Consider the following 15,541-nt stretch of genomic DNA (forward strand, 5'->3'; position numbering starts at 1 on the left):
CCCCCATTGTGATGCCCTCCACCCCATTGTGATGCCCTCACCCCCTTTGATGCCCTCACACCCTCACCCCCATTGTGATGCCCTTACCAACCCCATTGTGATGCCCTCCACCCCATTGTGATGCCCTCACCCCCTTTATGATGCTCCCAACCCCATTGTGATGCCCTCACCCCCATTGTGATGCCCTCAACCCCTTTATGATGCTTCCAACCCCATTGTGATGCCCTCACCCCCATTGTGATGCCCTCAACCCCTTTATGATGCTCCCAATCCCATTGTGATGCCCCCAACCCCTTTATGATGCCCTCACCCACACTGTGATGCCCTCAAACCCATTGTGATGCCCCCAACCCCTTTATGATGCCCTCACCCACACTGTGATGCCCTCAACCCCATTGTGATGCCCTTACCCCCATTGTGATGCCCCCAACCCCATTGTGATGCCCCCAACCCCATTGTGATGCTCCCAACCCCATCGTGATGCCCCCAACCCCTTTATGATGCCCTTACCCCCCATTGTGATGCCCCCAACCCCATTGTGATGCCCCCAACCCCTTTATGATGCCCTTACCCCCATTGTGATGCCCTCGACCCCATTGTGATGCCCTCAACCCCATTGTGATGTCCCCACCACCCCAGTGTGACCCTGGCCAAGCCACCAAGTACCTCTATGAGCTGCTCTACAACGACCCCATCAAGATCATCCTCATGCCCGGCTGCAGCAGCGTCTCCACACTGGTGGCCGAGGCTGCTCGGATGTGGAACCTCATCGTGGTGAGGATATGGGGTCCTATGGGATGTGGGGTGGGGGGTGTGGGATATGGGTTATGGGGTATGGGGTATGGGGTATGGGATAGGGGGTATAGGGTATGGGATATGGGGTATGGGGTATGGGGTGTGGGATATGGGGTATGGGGTATGGGGTATGGGATATGGGATATGGGGTATGGGTCTGAGGAAGACACTAATGAAAAACGGGCAAGCGATATCGTCTATAATGTCTGGGAGATGGGGTATGGGATATGGGGTATGGGGTATGGGATATGGAGTATGGGACATGGGATATGGGGTATGGGGTATTGGGTATGGGATATGGGATATGGGGTATGGGATATATATATGGGATATGGGGTGTGGGGTTTTTTGGGGTATGGGATATGGGATACGGAGTATGGGACATGGGATATGGGGTGTGGGGTATGGGATATGGGATATGGGATATTGGTTATGGGTCAGGCTGAACACAGGGGTTTGGGGCAGCCTCCTCAACGGACGGTGCCCCATGGGGTGGGAGGCGGAGGAGCTCTTTGCTCCCCTCCATCCCATCCCCATGGCGTGGGCCCGTGCCCGCAGCTCTCGTACGGCTCCAGCTCCCCGGCGCTGTCCAATCGGCAGCGCTTCCCCACCTTCTTCCGCACCCACCCCTCGGCCACGCTGCACAACCCCACCCGCGTGCAGCTCTTCAAGAAGTGGGGCTGGACCAAGATCGCCACCATCCAGCAGACCACGGAGGTCTTCACCTCGGTACGGGGAGGGGGGCACCCATTGAGCGACCAATGGGCGCCCAATGAGCGCCCAATGAGAGCTCAGTGAGTGCCCAAAGAGCACCCAATGAGTGCCCAATGAGCGCCCAATGAGAGCCCAATGAGAGCTCAATGAGCGCCCAAAGAGCACCCAATGAGTGCCCAATGAGCACCCAATGAGAGCCCAATGAGCGCCCAAAGAGCACCCAATGAGAGCTCAATGAGCGGCCAAAGAGCACCCAATGAGAGCCCAATGAGCACCCAATGAGAGCCCAATGAGCACCCAATGAGAGCCCAATGAGCGCCCAAAGAGCACCCAATGAGTGCCCAATGAGCGCCCAAAGAGCACCCAATGAGAGCTCAATGAGCGGCCAAAGAGCACCCAATGAGAGCCCAATGAGCGCCCAAAGAGCACCCACCCAATGAGAGCTCAATGAGCGTCCAAAGAGCACACAATGAGAGCCCAATGAGCACCCAATGAGAGCCCAATGTGCCCAAAGAGCACACAATGAGCCCAATGAGTGCCCAAAGAGCACCCAATGAGAGCACACAATGAGGCCAAGAGCACCCAATGAGAGCCCAATGAGCGCCCAATGAGCACCCAATGAGTGCCCAAAGTGCGCCCAATGAGCACACAATGAGCACCCAAAGAGTGCCCAAAGAGCGCCCAATGAGCACACAATGAGTGCCCAATGAGCACCCAAAGAGTGCCCAAAGTGCGCCCAATGAGCACACAATGAGCACCCAAAGAGTGCCCAAAGAGCGCCCAATGAGCACACAATGAGTGCCCAATGGGCACCCAAAGAGCACCCAATGAGTGCCCAATGAGCACCCAAAGAGTGCTCAAAGTGCACCCAATGAGCACACAATGAGCGCCCAATGAGCGCCCAATGAGCACCCAAAGAGTGCTCAAAGTGCACCCAATGAGCACACAATGAGCACCCAAAGAGTGCCCAAAGAGCGCCCAATGAGCACACAATGAGTGCCCAAAGAGTGCCCAATGAGCACCCAAAGACCACCCAATGATTGAATGACAGCCACCCAAAGATCACCCAATGAGCACCCAATGAGCACCCAATGAGCGCCCAATGAGCACCCAATGAGCGCCCAATGGGCACCCAACGAGCACCCCCCTCCCACCTCGGCCTCACTCTTTGCTGTCTTCCCCTTGGTGCCACCCTGCTTCTCCTGCCTTGGTCCCACCACCAGACCCTGGATGACCTGGACCAGCGGGTGAAGGAGGCCGGGTTGGAGATCACCTTCAGGCAGAGCTTCTTCTCCGACCCCGCGGCGCCGGTGCGCAACCTCAAGGTGAGGCCGGGTCCATGGCCCCTGTGTGCTCCCCATGGACCTGCAACCGTTGGGGTGATGGATGGGTGATGGATGGGTGATGATGGGTGATGGATGGGTGATGGATGGATGATGGATGGGTGATGGATGATGGATGGATGATGGATGATGGGTGATGGATGGGTGATGGATGATGGATGGGTGATGGATGGGTGATGGATGGGTGATGATGGATGATGGGTGATGGATGATGGATGGGTGATGGATGGGTGATGGATGGGTGATGATGGATGATGGGTGATGGATGGGAGATGATGGATAATGGATGGGTGATGGATGGATGGATGATGGATGGGTAATGGATGGATGGATGGATGGATGGGTGATGGATGGGTGATGGATAGGTGATGGATGGGTGATGGATGGATGATGGATGGATGATGGATGGGTGATGATGATGGATGATGGATGGATGATGGATGGGTGATGGATGATGGATGGATGATGGATGATGATGCATGGATGATGATGGATGATGGATGATGGATGATGGATAATGGATGATGGATGATGATGGATGGGATGATGGGTGATGGATGATGATAGATAGTGGGTTGATAATGGATGGATGAAGGATAATGGATTATTAATGGATGGATGATGGATGATGGATAATGGATTATTAATGGATGGATGATGGATGATGGATGGGTGATGGATGAATGATGGATAATGATGGAGGATGGATGATGATGGATGGATGGATGATGGATGGAGGGATGGATGGATGATGGATGATGGATGATGGATGATGGATGAATGATGGATAATGATGGATGATGGATGATGGATGGATGGTGGACGGATAATGGATGATGATGGATGATGGATGATGGATGATGGATGGATGGTGGACAGATGATGGATGGTGGACAGATAATGGATGATGATGGATGATGGATGATGGATGATGGATGGATGGTGGACGGATGATGGATGATGATGGATGATGGATGATGGATGAATGATGGATAATGATGGATGATGATGACTGATGACCCCCTCGGCGGCAGAAGTCCCACCCCAGCTCATTGTCTCCTGCAGCGCCAGGATGCCCGCATCATCGTGGGGCTCTTCTATGAGACCGAGGCGCGGAAAGTCTTCTGCGAGGTGAGGGGTGGCATATGGGGACATTGGGTGGTTATGGGGCGGAGCAAAGGGATGTGTGGGGAGGAAGATGGTGGCATCGATGGATGGAAGGGTGGGTAGATGTGAATGTGGTGGATGGATGATGGATGATGATGGATGATGATGATGGATGATGATGGATGGATCTATGGATGGATGCTGGATGCTGGAGCCCCCCGCAGGTCTACAAGGAGAAGCTCTATGGCAAGAAGTACGTCTGGTTCCTCATTGGTTGGTACGCGGACAACTGGTTCCGCATCAAGGACCCGGCCATCAACTGCACTGAGGCTGAGATGGCCGAAGCCGTTGAAGGCCACGTCACCACCGAGATCGTGATGCTCAACCCCGAGAACACCCGCAGCATCTCCAACATGGTACAAGGCCATCCTGGAGCCAGCTGGGAGCTCCAGCCCAGCCCATCCAGCCCATCCCAAGCCAACCCATCCCATCCCACCCCATCCAGCCCATCCCAAGCCAACCCATCCCACCCCATCCCATCCCTCCCATCCCATGCCACCCCATCACATCCCATCCACCCCACCCCATCCAGCCCATCCCATTCAACCCATCCCATCCCATCCATCCCACCCCATCCCATCCCATCCCATCTCATCCAATCCATCCCATCCAACCCATCCCACCCCAACCAATCCCATCCACACCATCCCATCCTACCCAACCCATCCCAACCCATCCATCCCATCCCATCCTACCCAACCCAACCCATCCCAATGCAATCCAACCCCATCCCATCCATCCCATCCTACTCAACCCATCCCATCCACCCCATCCCATCCACCCCATCCCATCCAACCCATCCCACCCCAACCAATCCCATCCACACCATCCCATCCTACCCAACCCATCCCAACCCCTCCCATCCATCCCATCCTACCCATCCCAATGCAATCCAACCCCATCCCATCCATCCCATCCTACTCAACCCATCCCATCCAGCCCATCCCATCCCATCCACCCCATCCCATCCACCCCATCCCATCCAACCCATCCCATCCCAACCAATCCCATCCACACCATCCCATCCTACCCAACCCATCCCAACCCCTCCCATCCATCCCATCCTACCCATCCCAATGCAATCCAACCCAACCCATCCCACCCCATTCCATCCATCCCATCCTACCCAACCCATCCCATCCAATCCATCCATCCCAACCCATCCAACCCACACCATCCCAAGCCACCCAACCCATCCCATCCATCCCATCCATCCCATCCAACCCATCCCAATGCAATCCAACCCAACCCATCCCACCCCACCCCATCCATCCCATCCTACCCAACCCATCCCAATGCAATCCATCCATCCCATCCCATCCAACCCCCCCATACCCAACCCAACCCACCCCATCCCATCCATCCCATCCTACCCAACCCAACCCATCCCAACGCAATCCAACCCAACCCATCCCAATGCAATCCAACCCATCCCACCCCACCCCATCCATCCCATCCTACCCAACCCATCCCATCCCAACGCAATCCAACCCAACCCATCCCACCCCACCCCATCCATCCCATCCTACCCAACCCAACCCATCCCAACGCAATCCAACCCGACCCATCCCACCCCATCCATCCCACCCCCTCTCCTCTCCTCCCTCTTCAGACCTCGCAGGAGTTCATCGAGAAGCTACAGAAGAGGCTGGGGAAGAACCCGGAGGAGACGGGGGCTTCCAAGAGGCCCCCTTGGCCTACGACGCCATCTGGGCCTTGGCCTTGGCCCTCAACAAGACCTCCACGGAGCTCCTGAAGAAGGGGTTGCGCTTGGAGGACTTCAACTACAACAACAAGAACATCACCGACGAGATCTACCGGGCCCTCAACTCCTCCGCCTTCGAGGGCGTCTCGGTGCGTCCCTTCCCTCTCCCCATGGTGCTCGTCCTCCACCCAGGGGTCCCCCATGGGGTCCCTTCCATAGGGAGAGGGGCCTATCAGAGGTCCCCCACGGCCCCATCGTCTCCATCCCCATCCCCACAGGGTCACGTTGTCTTCGACGCCAGCGGCTCCCGCATGGCCTGGACGCTCATCGAGCAGCTCCAAGGTGGGTGAAGGGCCTTGGGGTAAGCTCAAAGGTCCATGGTGGTGGGGTTGGGTCATGTTGGGTGTCAGCAATGGGGTGGGTGATGGGGACCGTGGGTGGCATCAAAGGGGAGGAGCAAAGGTGGCCGTCGCCTCCTTGGGCACCTCTTCTGGCAAGGCTTGGTCTCCTTCACCATGAAGAAGTGGTCCTTGATGGAGCCATCATCATCATCATGGGGTGATCTCCATAGGGGAACCCAATGGTGGCCCCGTGTCCTCAATCAGGGTCCTTCTTGATGGCCCTATGGAGCTCATCATCATCATCATCATCATCATCATCATCATCATTGGGTGCTCTCCATGGGGGAACCCAATGGTGGCCCCATGTCCTCAATCAGGGTCCTTCTTGATGGCCCTATGGAGCTCATCATCATCATCATCATCATTGGGTGCTCTCCATGGGGGAACACAATGGTTGCCCCATGTCCTCAATCAGGGTCCTTCTTGATGGCCCTATGGAGCTCATCATCATCATCATTGGGTGCTCTCCATGGGGGAACCCAATGGTTGCCCCATGTCCTCAATCAGGGTCCTTCTTGATGGCCCTATGGAGCTCATCATCATCATCATCATCATTGGGTGCCCTCCATAGGTCTCCATAGGGGAGCCCAGTGGTGGCCCCATGTCCTCCACCAACGTCCTTCTCGAAGATGCTGGGTCTGGGGCTCCATCTGAGCACGAAGAACCCCTCCCTATGGGGCGCGATGGGTGATTCCAACCTGCCCCACATCTTCTCCCCCCATAGGAGGTGTCTACAAGAAGATCGGTTACTACGACAGCACCAAGGACAACCTCTCCTGGTACAACAACGACAAGTGGATTGGTGAGTGGGGCCACCAAGGGGGTGTCCCCACATCCCTTCTGTGGGGCTGGGGTGGGTGGGGGAGAAGACCCTATGGTCCCTTCATGGTGCTATGGGGTCTACAGGTGGTTCCCCACCAGCCGACTACACCAAGGTCATCACCACCTTCCGCTTCCTGTCCCAGAAGCTCTTCATCTCCGTCTCCGTGTTGGCTTCCTTGGGCATCCTCTTGGCCATCATCTGCTTGGCCTTCAACATCTACAACGGGCACGTCAGGTCGGTGCTTGGCGTTGGGGGACAGTCAGGGCCTATGGGACCTTTTGGGGGCCACCAAGGCTGTCGATGGCCCTATAGGACCTTCAGGTCGCATTAGGGCTGTAGATGGCCCTATAGGACCTTCAGGTGCCTTCAAGACTGTAGATGGCCCTATAGGACCTTTGGGTGCCTTCAAGGCTGTAGATGGCCCTATAGGACCTTCAGGTGCCATCAAGACTGTCGATGGCCCTATAGGATCTCTAAGCTGTAGATGGCCCTATAGGACCTTCAGGTGCCATCAAGGCTGACGATGGCCCTATAGGACTTCTAAGCTGCAGATGGCCCTATAGGACCTTCAGGTCACATTTGGGCTGTAGATGGCCCTATAGGACCTTTGGGTGCCTTCAAGGCTGTAGATGGCCTTATAGGACCTTCAGGTACCTTCAAGACTGTAGATGGCCCTATAGGACCTTCAGGTCACATTAGGGGGAGAGATGGCCCTATAGGACCTTTGGGTGCCTTCAAGGCTGTAGATGGCCCTATAGGACCTTCAGGTGCCATCAAGACTGTCGATGGCCCTATAGGATCTCTAAGCTGTAGATGGCCCTATAGGACCTTCAGGTGCCATCAAGGCTGTCGATGGCCCTATAGGACCTCAAGCTGTCGATGGTCCTATAGCACCTCAAGCTGTCGATGGCCCTATAGCACCTCAATCTGTAGGTGGCCCTATAGCACCTCAAGCTGTCGATGGCCCTATAGCACCTCAAGCTGTAGATGGCCCTATAGCACCTCAAGCTGTCGATGGCCCTATAGCACCTCAAGCTGTAGGTGGCCCTATAGCACCTCAAGCTGTCGATGGCCCTATAGCACCTCAAGCTGTAGGTGGCCCTATAGCACCTCAAGCTGTCGATGGCCCTATAGGGGCCCTATAGGTGCCACGGGGGCTCTCCTGCAGGTACATCCAGAACTCCCAGCCCTACCTGAACAACATGACCGCCGTGGGGTGCACCTTGGCCTTGGCCGCCGTCTACCCCCTTGGCCTCGATGGCTACCACATTGGACCCGGCCTGTTCCCCTTCGTGTGCCAGGTACAGGGGGGGCATTGGGGGTGCTCGATGGGGACACCCCAATGGGGGTCAATGGTGGGGATGGGGGCAAGAGGAGGAGCATTGGGGGTGCTCGATGGGGACACCTCAATGGGGGTCAATGGGGGGGATGGGGGCAACAAGAGGAGCATTGGGGGTGCTCGATGGGGACACCTCAATGGGGGTCAATGGTGGGGATGGGGGCAAGAGGAGGAGCATTGGGGGTGCTCGATGGGGACACCCCAATGGGGGTCAATGGTGGGGATGGGGGCAACAGGAGGAGCATTGGGGGTGCTCGATGGGGACACCCCAATGGGGGTCAATGGTGGGGATGGGGGCAACAAGAGGAGCATTGGGGGTGCTCGACGGGGACACCTCAATGGGGGTCAATGGTGGGGATGGGGGCAACAAGAGGAGCATTGGGGGTGCTCGATGGGGACACCCCAAGGGGGGTCAAGGGTGGTGATGGGGGCAACAACAGGAGCATTGGGGGTGCTCGATGGGGACACCCCAATGGGGGTCAATGGTGGGGATGGGGGCAAGAGAAGGAGCATTGGGGGTGCTCGATGGGGACACCCCAATGGGGGTCAATGGTGGGGATGGGGGCAACAAGAGGAGCATTGGGGGTGCTCGATGGGGACACCACAATGGGGGTCAATGGTGGGGATGGGGGCAACAAGAGGAGCATTGGGGGTGCTCGATGGGGACACCCCAATGGGGGTCAATGGTGGGGATGGGGGCAACAAGAGGAGCATTGGGGGTGCTCCAGGGGGACACCTCAATGGCGGTCAATGGAGGGGATGGGGGCAACAAGAGGAGCATTGGGGGTGCTCGATGGGGACACCCCAATGGGGGTCAATGGTGGGGATGGGGGCAACAAGAGGAGCATTGGGGGTGCTCGATGGGGACACCCCAATGGGGGTCAATGGTGGGGATGGGGGCAACAAGAGGAGCATTGGGGGTGCTCGATGGGGATGGGGGCCATGGAGGAGCTCTCGATGGGGACACCCCAATGGGGTCAATGGTGGGGATGGGGGCAAGAGGAGGAGCATTGGGGGTGCTCGATGGAGACACCCCAATGGGGGTCAATGGTGGGGATGGGGAGGTCCAACCAAGCGTACCCCATCTCCTACCCCTCTTTCTATAGGCCCGCCTGTGGCTCCTGGGCCTTGGCTTCAGCCTGGCCTATGGGAGCATGTTCACCAAGATCTGGTGGGTCCACACGGTCTTCACCAAGAAGGACGAGAAGAAGGAGAAGAGGAAGGTGTTGGGGCTCAAAGAGGAGCCCAGTCATGGTGATGGGTGTTCTCCCCCCTTGGGACATGGGCATGGCTCTATGTGGGGCTGCTGGTGGGGCTGGAAGGTCTTGGTCATCTGGCAGATCGTGGTGCATCGCACATTGAGGTGGGGGCATGGGTATGGTGTTGGGCATGGTGAAGATGTTGGGGTCACAGTCAAGGTGTTGGGTCATGGTCAAGGTGTTGGGGTCACAGTCAAGGTGTTGGGACATGGGCATGGTGTTGGGCATGGTCAAGGTCTTGGGGCATGGTCAAGGTGTTGGCACATGGTCAGGTGTTGGGCATGGTCAAGATGTTGGGGCATGGTCAAGGTGTTGGGCATGGTCAGGTGTTGGGGCATGGTCAAGGTGTTGGGCATGGTCAGGGTGTTGGGCATGGTCAAGGTCTTGGGCATGGTCAGGTGTTGGGCATAGTTAAGGTGTTGGGGCATGGTCAAGGTGTTGGGCATGGTCAGGTGTTGGGGCATGGTCAAGGTGTTGGGCATGGTCAGGTGTTGGGGCATGGTCAGGTGTTGGGCATGGTCAGCTGTTGGGCATGGTCAAGTTCGTGGGGTCACGGTCAAGGTGTTGGGCATGGTCAGGTGTTGGGGCATGGTCAGGTGTTGGGGCATGGTCAAGGTGTTGGGGCATGGGCATGGTGTTGGGGTCATGGTCAAGGTCTTGGGGTCATGGTCAAGGTGTTTGGCATAGTCAAGGTGTTGGGGCATGGTCAAGGTGTTGGGGCATGGTCAAGGTGTTGGGGGCATGGTCAAGGTGTTGGGGTCACAGTCAAGGTGTTGGGGCATGGTCAAGGTGTGGGGCATGGTCAAGGCCTTGGGGTCACAGTCAAGGTGTTGGGGCATGGGCAAGGTGTTGTGGGGCCATTCAATGTCTAGGGAGGTCCTCAAGGTGTTGAGGTGCTGCTTGGGGGACAACCCAACCCCACCCCAACCCCCCCCGCCCCCTTTTGTCCCCCCCCATATCCCCATAGGAGTTCACCAAGGAGGAACCCAAGACGGACACGGACGTCTCCATCCTGCCCCAACTGGAGCACTGCAGCTCCACCAAGATGAACACTTGGCTTGGTGGGCATCAAGGAGGGCTCCATGGTTGGGGGGGGGCGGGGGTCCCCATTGGGTCGATGGCCATGGAGGTCCATGGGAAGCCATTGGATGGTCCTTGTTTGACCCATTCCTCCATCCCAAAGGGATCTTCTATGGCTTCAAGGGCTTGCTCCTGCTCTTGGGCATCTTCTTGGCCTATGAAACCAAGAGCGTGTCCACCGAGAAGATCAACGACCACCGAGCGGTGGGGATGGCCATTTACAACGTGGCGGTGAGTTCTCCATCACCCCCTGCTCGGCTCTTCACCCCACAGCCCGCTGGCGGCCATTGGTGGCCATTGGTGGCTATTGGTGGCCATTGGTGGCCATTGGTGGCCATTGGTGACCATTGATGGCCATTTGGACAATTGGGACCATTGGTGGCCATTGGGACCATTGGTGACCATTGGTGACCATTGGCAGCCATTGATGACCATTGGTGGCCATTGGGACCATTGGTGATCATTGGTGACCATTGGCGATCATTGGTGACCATTGGCAGCCATTGATGACTATTGGTGGCCATTGGTGGCCATTGGGACCATTGGTGACCATTGGTGACCATTGGCAGCCATTGATGTCCATCGGTGGCCATTGGTGGCCATTGGGACCATTGGTGATCATTGGTGACCATTGGCGATCATTGGTGACCATTGGCAGCCATTGATGACTATTGGTGGCCATTGGTGGCCATTGGGACCATTGGCAACCATTGTTGACCACTGGTGACCATTGACTACCATTGGTGACCATTGGTGGCCATTGGCGTCCATTGGCCACCATTGGCTGCTATTGGCTACCATTGGCTACCATTGGTGGCCATTGGGACCATTGGCACCATTGGCACCCATTGTTGACCATTGGTGACCATTGGCTACCATTGGTGACCATTGGTGGCATTGGGACCATTGGCAACCATTGTTGACCACTGGTGACCACTGACTACCCTTGGTGACCATTGGTGGCCATTGCGACCACTGATGACCATTGGTGGCTATTGGCGTCCATTGGCTACCATTGGTGGCTGCTATTGGCTACCATTGGTGGCCATTGTGGCCATTGGTGACCGCTGGTGGCCATTAGTGACCCCATCTCCTTCCACCCCTAGGTCCTCTGCCTCATCACAGCGCCCGTCACCATGATCCTGAGCAGCCAACAGGATGCGGCCTTCGCCTTCGCCTCATTGGCTGTTGTCTTCTCCTCCTACATCACCTTGGTGGTCCTCTTCGTGCCCAAGGTGATGGTGGGGACGAGGGATGGGGGGGTCCAAGGGTTCCTAATGGGGCTGGGGAGGACCCAGCATCCCAATGGGTGGAGGTGAGTACCCAACATTCCATAGGCCCATTGGGTGACCATAGGTCCATTGGGTGGCCATAGGCCCATTGAGTGACCATAGGTCCATTGGGTGGCCAAAGGTCCATGGGCAGCCATAGGCTCATTGGGTGTCCATAGGGGGCATTGGTGTGTCCATTGGGTGCCATAGGCCCATTGGGTGCCATAGGCCCATTGGGTGACCATAGGTCCATTGGGTGGCCATAGGTCCATTGGGCGGCCATAGGCCCATTGGGTGGCCATAGGCCCGTTGGGTGCCCATAGGCCCATTGGGTGCCCATAGCCCCATTGGGTACCCGTAGCCCCATTGGCTGACCCATAGCCCCATTGGGTGCCCATAGCCCCATTGGCTGACCCATAGCCCCATTGGGTGCCCGTAGCCCCATTGGGTGCCTGTAGCCCCATTGGGTGCCGGTAGCCCCATTGGGTGCCGGTAGCCCCATTGGGTGCCCAATAGCCCCATTGGGTGCCTGTAGCCCCATTGGGTGCCCCATAGCCCCATTGAGTGTCCGTAGCCCCGTTGGGTGCCAGTAGCCCCATTGGGTGCCCCATAGCGCCATTGAGTGTCCATAGCCCCATTGGGTGCCCAATAGCCCCATTGGGTGCCGGTAGCCCCATTGGGTGCCCAATAGCCCCATTGGGTGCCTGTAGCCCCATCGGGTGCCCCATAGCCCCATGGCTGAGGGCGGCGGTTGCAGATGCGGCGCCTCATCACCCGCGGCGAGTGGCAGTCGGAGCAGCAGGACACCATGAAGACCGGCTCGTCCACCAACAACAACGAGGAGGAGAAATCCCGGCTCCTGGAGAAGGAGAACCGGGAGCTGGAGAAGATCATTGCGGAGGTTGGGGGGCCGGGGGGGGACAACCGGATGGGGGGGTGGAGGGGGAGGCAGGAGGGGTGGAGCTGGAAGGGTGTGGAGATGGAAGGGTGGAGATGGAGATTGGAGATGGAGGGTGTAGATTGGAGGGTGTAGATGTAGATTGGAGGGTGTAGATTGAAGGGTGTAGATTGGAGGGTGTAGATTGGAGGGTGTAGGAAGGGTGTAGATTGGAGATGGAGGGTGTAGATTGGAGGGTGTAGATTGAAGGGTGTAGATGGAAGGGTGGAGATTGGAGGGTGTAGATTGGAGGGTGTAGATGGAAGGGTGTAGGAAGGGTGTAGATGGAAGGGTGTAGGAAGGGTGTAGATGGAAGGGTGTAGATTGGAGGGTGTAGATTGAAGGGTGTAGATGGAAGGGTGGAGATTGGAGGGTGTAGATGGAAGGGTGTAGATGGAAGGGTGTAGATGGAAGGGTGTAGGAAGGGTGTAGATGGAAGGGTGTAGATTGAGGGTGTAGATTGGAGGGTGTAGATTGGAGGGTGTAGATGGAAGGGTGTAGATGGAGGGTGTAGATTAGATGTAGATTGGAGGGTGTAGATGGAAGGGTGTAGATGGAAGGGTGTAGATTGAAGGGTGTAGATTGGAGGGTGTAGATGGAAGGGTGTAGATGGAAGGGTGTAGATTGGAGGGTGTAGATGGAAGGGTGTAGATGGAAGGGTGTAGATGGAAGGGTGTAGATTGAGGGTGTAGATTGGAGGGTGTAGATTGGAGGGTGTAGATGGAAGGGTGTAGATGGAAGGGTGTAGATGGAAGGGTGTAGATGGAAGGGTGTAGCTTGAAGGGTGGAGCTTGAGGGTGTAGCTTGAAGGGTGTAGATTGAAAGGTGGAACTCGAAGGGTGTAGCTTGGGGGGCTGTACCTTGGGGGGCTCTAACTTTGGGGGGCTCTAACTTTGGGGGCTTTACCTCGGTGGGGCTGTAACTTGGGTGGGCTTTAACTTGGGGGGGCTGTAACTTGGGTGGGCTTTAACTTGGGGGGCTGTAACTTGGGGGGGCTTTAACTTGGGGGGGCTGTAACTTGGGGGGGCTTTAACTTGGGGGGCTGTAACTTGGGGGGGCTTTAACTTGGGGGGCTGTAACTTGGGGGGGCTTTAACTTGGGGGGCTGTAACTTGGGGGGGCTGTAACTTGGGGGGCTGTACCCCCCCCCCCCTCCCCCTCCCCATTGATCCCCACTTCCCCCCCCCCCCCACCCCCAGAAACAGGAGCGCGTCTCCGAGCTCCGGCAGCAGCTCCAGGCCCGGCAGCAGCTCCGTTCCCGGCGCCGCTCCTCGTCCTCCGCCACCGGCACCACCGGCGGCACCACCACCGACCCCCACCCGCAGGGGGCGCCCACCCCCCCGGGGGGTCCCTTCTACCCCCAGAGCCTGCCCCTCGTCCGCTGCCTCGTGGCCGAGCAGGCCGACAAGATGGGCAGGGGCAACTGCGACGGGAGCCGCGTGCATCTGCTCTATAAGTGACCCCCTTCCCCCCCCCCCCTTCCATGGGGCAATTAACGTGGGGCAATTAGCATGGGGGGGTAATTAACATGGGGGTCATTCATAGGGGGGTGATTGAAATGGGGGGTGTTGAAAAGGGGGGGTAATTGCAATGGGAGGGGAGGAAATAGGGGGTCTATCGGCTCTATAAGTGACCCCTCCATGGGGCAATTAACGTGGGGCAATTAGCATGGGGGGGTAATTAACATGGGGGTCATTCATAGGGGGGTGATTGAAATGGGGGTGTTGAAAATGGGGGGTAATTGCAATGGGAGGGGAGGAAATAGGGGGTCTATCGGCTCTATAAGTGACCCCTCCATGGGGCAATTATATGTGGGGCAATTAGCATGGGGGGTAATTAAGGTGGGGGTAATTAACATAGGGGTCATTGTAATGTGGGGGGATTAAATTGGGGGGTAATTGCAGTAAGAGGGGGGTAAATATGGGGTCTATCGGCTCTATAAGTGACCCCTCCATTAACGTGGGGCAATTAGCATGGGGGGTAATTAACATGGGGTAATTAACATGGGGGTCATTCATAGGGGGGTGATTGAAATGGGGGTGTTGAAAAGGGGGGGTAATTGCAATGGGAGGGGAGGAAATAGGGGGTCTATCGGCTCTATAAGTGACCCCTCCATGGGGCAATTATATGTGGGGCAATTAGCATGGGGGGTAATTAAGGTGGGGGTAATTAACATAGGGGTCATTGTAATGGGGGGGGATTAAATTGGGGGGTAATTGCAGTAAGAGGGGGGTAAATATGGGGTCTATCGGCTCTATAAGTGACCCCTCCATGGGGCAATTAACGTGGGGCAATTAGCATGGGGGGGTAATTAATATGGGGTAATTAACATGGGGGTCATTAATAGGGGGGTGATTGAAATGGGGGGTGTTGAAAAGGGGGGTAATTGCAAAGGGAGGGGGGAAATAGGGGGTCTATCGGCTCTATAAGTGACCCCTCCATGGGGCAATTAATGTGGGGCAATTAGCATGGGGGGGTAAATTAAGTGGGCTCACTAATATGGGTGTGATTAAAAGGGGGGGTAATTACAATGGGAGGGGGGGAAATATGGGGTCTTTCGGCTCTATAAGTGATCCCCCCTCGGGGTAATTAGCATGGGGGGTAATTAGCATGGGGTAATTAATATGGGGGTAATTAGCATGGGGGTAATTGCAATGGGGGGTGATGAAAATAGGGGTAATTGCAATGGGAGGGTGTAAATATGGGGT

General features: G+C 56.7%; 1 protein-coding gene across 1 annotated transcript; it reads left to right on the plus strand.

Annotated features, from left to right (window-relative positions):
- The first annotated feature begins 606 nt into the window (after nucleotides 1–606).
- Nucleotides 607–14,293, plus strand: LOC130592446 (gamma-aminobutyric acid type B receptor subunit 1-like). The gene is given in 18 exon segments (XM_057396774.1): nucleotides 607–774; nucleotides 1,354–1,524; nucleotides 2,733–2,834; nucleotides 3,918–3,983; nucleotides 4,184–4,375; nucleotides 5,632–5,683; nucleotides 5,686–5,873; nucleotides 6,003–6,066; nucleotides 6,850–6,927; nucleotides 7,032–7,182; nucleotides 8,117–8,249; nucleotides 9,394–9,541; nucleotides 9,628–9,662; nucleotides 10,514–10,607; nucleotides 10,730–10,857; nucleotides 11,733–11,861; nucleotides 12,655–12,798; nucleotides 14,033–14,293. Coding segments are annotated over 18 exon segments (2,289 nt in total). The 5' UTR covers nucleotides 607–621.
- Nucleotides 14,294–15,541: the final 1,248 nt, after the last annotated feature.

This window comes from Pezoporus wallicus, unplaced genomic scaffold (assembly GCF_028554395.1).
Source record: "Pezoporus wallicus isolate ANWC-B61680 ecotype Strahan unplaced genomic scaffold, APGP_CSIRO_Pwel_v1 contig_10554, whole genome shotgun sequence".
NCBI classification, from domain to species: Eukaryota; Metazoa; Chordata; class Aves; order Psittaciformes; family Psittacidae; genus Pezoporus; species Pezoporus wallicus.